Source organism: Pundamilia nyererei, unplaced genomic scaffold, assembly GCF_000239375.1.
Source record: "Pundamilia nyererei isolate P.nyererei 1_Seehausen unplaced genomic scaffold, PunNye1.0 scaffold00005, whole genome shotgun sequence".
Classification (NCBI taxonomy): Eukaryota; Metazoa; Chordata; class Actinopteri; order Cichliformes; family Cichlidae; genus Pundamilia; species Pundamilia nyererei.
The window spans coordinates 4527916-4535754 of record NW_005187406.1 but is presented as its reverse complement, the minus strand read 5'-3'; the positions used below and the strand labels follow the sequence as shown (position 1 = coordinate 4535754).

At 38.1% G+C, this 7839-nt stretch overlaps 2 protein-coding genes across 3 annotated transcripts; both read right to left on the bottom strand.

The window, feature by feature from the left end:
• Positions 1 to 1236: 1236 nt before the first annotated feature.
• On the bottom strand, positions 1237 to 4631 carry LOC102207734 (uncharacterized). The gene is made up of 5 exons (XM_005721968.1): positions 4541 to 4631; positions 2987 to 3101; positions 1988 to 2261; positions 1717 to 1839; positions 1237 to 1590 (listed from the first exon to the last, which is right to left on the bottom strand). The coding sequence occupies exons 1-5, from the start codon at positions 4629 to 4631 to the stop codon at positions 1237 to 1239; spliced, it is 957 nt and encodes a 318-aa protein (XP_005722025.1).
• A 169-nt stretch (positions 4632 to 4800) lies between these two features.
• LOC102198745 (ankyrin repeat and SOCS box protein 12-like) lies at positions 4801 to 7417 on the bottom strand. Of its 2 annotated transcripts, none has more exons than XM_005721846.1 (3): positions 7354 to 7417; positions 5765 to 6535; positions 4801 to 5135 (listed from the first exon to the last, which is right to left on the bottom strand). In XM_005721846.1, the coding sequence occupies exons 2-3, from the start codon at positions 6525 to 6527 to the stop codon at positions 4984 to 4986; spliced, it is 915 nt and encodes a 304-aa protein (XP_005721903.1). In that variant the 5' UTR covers positions 6528 to 6535; positions 7354 to 7417; the 3' UTR covers positions 4801 to 4983. The 2 variants fall into 2 exon arrangements, with proteins under 2 accessions (XP_005721903.1, XP_005721904.1); XM_005721847.1 differs by having other exon boundaries at positions 5765 to 6532.
• Between the last annotated feature and the right edge of the window lie 422 nt (positions 7418 to 7839).

Here is a 7839-nt window from a genome sequence, read left to right as displayed (position 1 = left end):
CCATTGACATTTTGCAACAGGAAGTGTCTCTTCCTTCCAACCCGTTTGTTGTGTGCAGATCAAATTGTGTGCGTCAAACATTACTGGACGGGGAGAACTTGTCCCCCCTCTCTACGTAAATTCATTAGTTCTGGTTGGAGCTCATCTCTCTGTTTTTATCTCTTTTTTATTTGTCAAAGAAAGTGCCGAGACATTTCATTATAGTTTTTTTTTAAAATTATTATTGTTTTTTTTTTCATCAGCAAAATCATGAATAAATTTTTTAGTGAATGATATTAACACTGATGAGGAACCACCATTGTGCTGTAACTCAGTCTAGCTTATTTAGCCGGCAGCATGCTCCTTTTGCGGACCCATTTAAGGAAGTAACATGATGATGAAGAGAAACAATGTATGATTTTGTTGTTGCAGAGTCATTCACACACTAGGAAAAGCAGCCATAAACCACACATAAACTACAGTACTTTTAAAATCTATCTTTCAAGTTTACATTTTGGTGGTTCTAAAAGCATCAAATTTAGCATCCACTCTCTAATAATTATGGTCATTAACTCTGTTTTATGACTCTAATGTAGCATCAATGCAAGTGTAAAAAATGTAGATCATAAATGGGGTTGTTATACTTTCTGAAATAGGTCTGTGGGTCACTTTTTAATTTCAGGAATTCATCTAAGGAAAGCCAAGGATTGTAATTATAGACACGTTTCCCTTCCATGCAGAGCTTAAATCATGATTTTTACAAATATAGATGGGCTTTTGAATAAAACCAATTTACAAGATAGTAAACATGTTATTCAAGTCCTGAGAAAGTAACAAATATAGGTGCGATGGCACAAAGGTTTAAAACCAAACTCTACCCATATTCCTTCCAATTGTATATGGCTTATCCATTTACTTTAAACAAAATCCAAATTACAAAGTGCTTCACATGAGCAACTAAAAAAAAACAAACAAAAAAAAACACTAAACCAAACACACAAAGCCATCAGAGAGCAGTATATTGCAGTAAAAATGAAAGAGATTTAGGACATAAGAATTGGGAAGACCAACTGACTGGCGACTGATTTTCTTGGTCGGATTGGTTTCACTGGCCAAGATAAAAATATATTTTCCTCCACTGGATTCCCAGGCCAGTAGATCAGACTGGACCCTTACATAACTGTACTGGCCACAAAAAAATTACTTGTTTCAAATATTTTAGTTTTTTACTTGTGGCTCGATGCTTGACGATCAAAATCAGGTTTTGATAACAAAGTCAGCATTTTGCCTCACAAGAGCTGGAATATTTGCTTGCAGTTTTGAAAAATAATCCCTCGTCCAGGTAATCTGAGGTTTAGAAAACAGAATCTCTATTATCTTATTGGCATTTTGAGAATCATCACGATTTCTCATCAAGGTCTTGATTTTCTCCATCAGACGGTTCATGTCCTGCTGATAAATCCCTGCCGCACGCACGGCTCTGGATCCATCAGGTTCTCCTGCACTTTCTAGACGAGCCTGATGGATCAGCATCTGTGTGTGGAAGGCAGCTCCATTCACCCACTGCTTCAGAAACTGAGTGTCCATATGTTCATCTATCAGCATGGAGTTCTTAGAATAGAAATTGGAGTACACGGCATCATAGGGTTAATTACGAACATTTCTATACATGAATACTTCTGTAAAATCCCCTATTCAGGGATGATTCGTTATATATGAAAGCTGGCAGCTTTGTACCTTTAGCCGTGTGAGCTGGGCACTAAGAGCAATCTCAATTAGACGGGTGTCAGAGAGTTGAAGTTGTGGGTCTCTCAGGTTGATCTGCATACGCTTCAAATACTCGTGCATCAGATCTCGCACCTGCACAGTTAAAGAGAGGAATGTTAAGGCAAATTTTGTATGTTGATCAGCAGGACTTTTTTTTTTACAAGGAAAAAAGTGAATTAGTAAGCTACATTACGCATCCAAATGAACACCACTTTTAAGTGCTAACTTCTTAAGTTCTTACCTCCTTGGCCTTCTCCTGTGCGAACACCCTCTCTAACATTTCAGCTGTGCCCATGGTTTCTTTATTTAGGCTTTTGGCGACCACGTCTAAGGCCAAGGAAATGATGAGAGCTCCCAGTCCGACAGCATGAGGCACCTTGCTGAGCCCACCTAGAACATTCCCCACCTCTCTCACAATAGATGCGACCTGATTGAGTTCTCCACTGTACAAGACGTGGTCTCTGTAATTGTTCAGCTCTTCAGCTGAGTTGAGCCCAGAGAATCTCTGCAGGGAACTGAGAGGACATTTGTTTCCCATTAGTTTAGCACCCTACAAGGAACTTAGCTCATGCTGTTATTATATTTTAATTAACTATTGATTAACTTTTACTGCCCATTTTATTTCAGTTTTTGAAAGGTTCAGTTTGCTCCTATGATCACTAACTTTGCAAATGTTTAATGCTAAACACAAAGCTCTTGGTATTAAAACCAAAAGAGTGTTAAAAGAATGCTCTACATGAAAACTCAACTGATTAACAAAATGAGTGAATTTACATTGAAATCATGTATGTCTCTGCTTTGTATTTTGTTTGATGTAGAGATCTTATAGATATATCATCATGTAGCATGGAACGTCATCATATATAATGGAACTTTATCGTCTAGAATGTAACCTCATAAACTAGTATGGAATGGCACAACGTAGCATGTCAGGTAGGATGGGATGTCATTGTGTCTAATAGGATGTCATAATGCAGATGGGAATGTCATCGTTAGCATGAAATGTCAGTTTAGAATGGAACGTCATCATGTCATTATTTAAAACTGAATGAAGAATGGGATGTCATCATGTAGAACGGAATGTCCTATTTAAGAATGGAATACCGTCTTGAATGGAGTGTTATCCTGTTGATGGAACTTCATCTTGCTGAACAGAATGTCATCATTAAAACTGGAACGTAATCATGTCGAATGGAACGCTAAAGGACACTCGTTGTCTTTTGGTTGTGGAATTGCTTACCTGTCAATTTTAAGTTCATCCAGCTGTAAAACATTGCTAAGCATATCAGCAATACCTTCAAAGGCCATCTCCTCCTGCTCTGGAGATAGTGTTTGACCCATTTCCTGTTTAGTTGCTGTCATGAGAGTAACAAAGAAAAAAAGCTTTAATTGTTTTTTACATTATCTGAGACAGAATCTTTAACAATTTTTGAAATTATAAACATGTTTTTTAAACTTATTTAAATGGACTTTCCCCCTTGTTTTTTCAATGGTTTAACAAGAAGATTTCTGTTTTTCTTTCTTTTGGCACAGCAACCTGCAGGTTTAGCACTGACTCATCGTGCCAGAGACTGAACACGAATCCTTTCACTTTTCCCACATCTACATATATATATCTCTAGATGGTTGTGGCCACATCTTTTTCACATATTGATTTACACAGAAGATAAATCCTAACTTCAGTGCTCATCTGACTTTAGTCAGGCTCCATTGAATATCACCTAATCTGAATTTCCTTGTGCTGATTATGATTGTGTATTTTTTGAGAAGCAATTTCCACAAGTATAAAATCTTTTAACATATTCTACAAAAAATGTCATCATCTGAACATTTTGGGGAATTCTTTGGCTGTCTCTTTGACTCTTTCTGATTTTGAGAAACAGCTCATGCAAAAGCCTAAATAAAAGTGCTTAAAGATTTTTTGCTAGTGATCTGCTCTTTGGGACACAGTAAGTACAAATCACATCCTTCTTGCACCCTTCCTAAAAATATATCAGATATAAATATTCTTGTTTTTTTGGATGGGTGGTGCTCTTAGAAGATATTTTTGCAGAATGTCCCAGGCTAAGAAGCAACAGGATTACAAACTGAAGCTGTTAGGTATCAACTCACCTAAAGATTAGAAGTTAGCAGCAGCAGCAGTGTTGGAGGTTATTTCCTTCAATTTTTGAGGTTCATGTTTAAATGGTTGAACGGAAAAGGTAAAAGGTCACAAAGCACCAATGAAGACCTATGTCAACATACTGAATAGATGAGAGACAGGACGAAATAACCACTGACAAAATAATATTGTTGCATGGTGTTGTCACAAGAAAATGTTAGAAATCCAACTTTCTTGCCTTTCTTTTGATCTATATTTGTAAGATAATAATTAGTTTGTTTAATTTTGGAGATTAATGTCTCTCATTTTAGCCAACTTCATATAATTTTTCTTCTTGTGTCCATTTTTATTCATATGTCAGTTCCTCCCCTCTCATGTAGTATTTGTTTTCAGACCAGATGAATGGAGTAGTCTGACTCCCTTAAATTTTTTTGTCCTGGTTTTTGGCAGTTATTTATATAATATCATCACAAAGAATTGTGATAATGTGAAAAGCAACAGGACTTTGCCTGTCTAAGGTCACTGTTCTTTTGGAAATATTTGAGGATCAAAGTCTTTGTTGACAGCTCAGTGGGACAGAGGCACAAACGAGGCGTTTCTTTTAGTACCACTTACTTTTACAGCCTAATCCCAACTTTGAGTGTCACGAAGCATAACAACTTTTTCTTTGGAACTGGGCTTGTACACATTTACCAACATCAGCCTCTGTGTGATGGATCTCAGAGGTGAGACTGCACGATCCTGAGGTAGATAACAGATCCTCCATCAGGTCTCGACACTCCATAACTGACGAATCGAGTGTAAAGTAAAATTTGCGTGTGAATTAGAAAATATTGTTCTGACTATAATCATTAAGGAGAAGAACATGACTGCACTGGGAACTCCAGTGCAAACAACCTTTGTAACAGTTGAGATTGGGCACACCTTGGACAGGTAAAGTGTAAGAACTACAATTCCACAACAATAATCCACCTTTATTCTTTTAGCTGAAGAATCAGTCTTAAGAGCAAGAACAATGCATACTCACACAGAAGCCATTTTAAAAAGAGGACGAAGGGGCTCAAATCCTGCAAATAAAAGCTTAAGCTAAAATAAAAAACAAAACACGGGTCATAAAATAACTTAACCTTCACTATCTACAGAACAGTGACTGGTGCTGCTTTGTGTTGCAAGAAGTTGATGAGACTTGTGGGCATTTCCAGCTGGTCGATGCAGTTGATCTTGTTGATCTTTCTGAGGTGTCTCCGCACAGCAAGTCGGCACTGTGAGGTCAAAGCTTTTGGATTTCCTGGAGACAAAACAGAACAAAGTTATACCCACAATATATCATGAATGATAATAATATTATTTATATTTAATGAAGTTTACAGTAATTATTATTACTAAACAAGACATCCAACATATATTTAACAATCTCCCAACTGGTCGTGGCAGATGGCTGCCACTCCCTGAGCCTGGGTCTGGCAGAAGACTCTTGCTGTTAAATGGGAGTTTCCCTTCCCACTGTCACCAAGTGCTTACTCAACGGTGGTTGTTTGACTGTAGCGTCTCTAACTTACAATGTAAAACATATTGAGGTGACTGCTGTTGTGATTTGACACTATATTAATAAAACTGAGTGGAACATATAACTGCTGCTGTATACATATTGTAAGTACATTATTTAAGAATTTTAGCTTTTACTATGGGAAAAAAAAAAATCACACCTACAAACTGTGTTAATGTTAAATACAAATGCTAGTCAAACATATAGTATGTAAAGCAATAGTGAGGAGAGATGCCTGGAGGATAAATGTTAGAAGTCATATTATAAATGTATTTATTTCATAGATAAAACTTTAGCACTCCTTAAGTTACATCGTCATCAGTAGTGTTAAAGATCTGAAGAGAAAAAGCGTTGAAGAATCTGTCCGACACCTCTTTCTCGCAGCAGCAGCTCCACAGCCTCGTTCTGCTTCGTCGACTTCTCGATGATCAGCGTGGGGAGGTAGACGTTTGCACCGAAGTCGATCAGAAGCTGGATGTATTCCACGCCGCAGCCGTGCCTAAGGCACATCTCCAGCACAGTTTTGGGCTGCTTGTCAGAGCTCAGCAGCTTGGCATCAGTGCAGTTGTAGTCTGGGTCTGCCCCGTAGAGGAGCAGCAGTTTGAAGCACTCCATGTGTCCATAAACAGCAGCCAAATAAAGCGGCCCACTGGAGACTCTGGCACTCGAGGTCCACAGTAAGACTTTGGCGCGGGAGTTCACCTCAGCGCCGTGTTTTAGTAGCTGCTTTAGAATCTCTGCGTCGCCTTCCCTTGCAGCAGTGAGGACCGGCGAGCAGTTGTTGGACGAACTTCCGTTGGGGTTGGCGCCAGCTTTGAGGAGAGTTAAGACACAGTCAAGGTATTTCCCTCGAACGGCTGCAAACAGAGGCGTCTGGGCCTTGACGTCCACGCAGTCTATGATGGCACCGTGAGCTAGAAGGACCTGCAGACAGCTGAGGTGGCCTTTAGACACTGCAGCATGCAGGGGTGTGCCTGCAATGCCCCAGCCACCTCTGCAGTTGATGACTTTCTTGTAGATTTCTTGGCAGAGCATCTCATCAAGGAGTCTGTCATTGTTTTGTAACACAGCCTGCCTCAGCTGGGAAATTTCACAACTCCTTTTCTCTTCTTCAGCGGTCCTTAGCTTGAGCATAGAACCTGCTGCAAATGCAAAGACAGAGAATAAATAACACACCAAATATACAAACGTATGGTCCTCATACAAACACCGCAGTGCATTTCTGTTTGTCAACGTCATCTGTTCTCAAAACCAGTGTTTTCTATTAAAGAAAACAACAACAACAACAACAAAACATAGAATCCAAAGTTCAGGTGAAATATAAATAAGGCTTCAGATCTAACTCGGATAAAAGTGGCAAGATAAAGTTATTATTCTATTTCCGGGGGAAAAAAATAGTATATATAGGCGTTAAAGTTTAAGCTGGTCATTAAGACTTTTTCCACCAAACTTCATTCAAAATCTTTACAATTTTATATTCGCAAAACTAATCGTCCGAACGATGCATCCAATTAATCAATCTATGCTTGTTTATGATAAATAAAACCTTCTGGAAACCTTCGGCATAAAAAGGCATAAAGGCTTTTATAATTAAACCAACTGTTTATTAGAAGTACTGCGATTTTCCCCCGTGAGGCTGTAATGTAGGAAGAAATGGGACAGATTTAGTTTAACTTTCTTACACTGTGTACATGCCGACTCATGCCTCTAATATTAAGGAAGTTATCCATCGCATCTCTACACGACATACAACATACACACACGTATAGTGTTTCTTATCAGGACTAATTCGCGGACGATAAATAGCTTCGCTAATATTCACCCGAAAACCACAGTGAAAAAACCCAAATAGATATTAAATTCCAAATATCCCGTTAGTACGCAAACATCTCCATCCTTTAACAGTGCTTATTTCAAAGAAACGAAGCTAAGCCCTTATGTTTACTTCGTTTAACATTACCTAAGATATGTCACCATCAACAGCCTCCTTCTTTGCTTCCTGTTTTCTGCTCTTCCTCGGTGGTGTGTTTGTGTGACGTACCGCTGCTGCCCCCTAGTGACTTTTATTTGCAATGGCAAACTGAAGCTTAAAATAAATATACTAGATAGCATAATAGATATTTAACAGATGCAATAGCAAAATATATAAATAGTCTATTAAATTGTAAAAACCAAAAAAAACAAAAACAAAAAACAGTATTATTAACTGACTTGAATCAAATCTGATTTTTTGCAAATCCGATTTTTAATGCAGATAATTATTTTGGGGAACCCTTATGAGCTGCAGTCCACACTTTCAGGAACTTTAATTTGATTTTGAGTTGTAGTTTTATTAGTGCTGTAACTGTTTCAGTTCACAGTTACCTATAGGTCAGTCTGATGTAACTGGTAAAGCATAGGCACTTTTTTAATGGACCATTTTCAATCATAAGATGAAATTTTATTC

What these genes read in the sequence shown, in the direction of transcription:
- LOC102198745 (XM_005721846.1), bottom strand. Translation starts at nt 6,527, where the DNA reads ATGCTCAAGCTAAGGACCGCTGAAGAAGAGAAAAGGAGTTGTGAAATT. An exon ending in GCTGCTGCTGCGAGAAAGAG is followed by an intron (nt 5,136 to 5,764) that starts GTGTCGGACAGA and finishes TTTTGTCTCCAG; the next exon opens with GAAATCCAAAAGCTTTGACC.
- LOC102207734 (XM_005721968.1), bottom strand. Translation starts at nt 4,631, where the DNA reads ATGGAGTGTCGAGACCTGATGGAGGATCTGTTATCTACCTCAGGATCG. An exon ending in TCACACAGAGGCTGATGTTG is followed by an intron (nt 3,102 to 4,540) that starts GTAAATGTGTAC and finishes CTCTCATGACAG; the next exon opens with CAACTAAACAGGAAATGGGT. An exon ending in GATGAACTTAAAATTGACAG is followed by an intron (nt 2,262 to 2,986) that starts GTAAGCAATTCC and finishes ATGTCCTCTCAG; the next exon opens with TTCCCTGCAGAGATTCTCTG.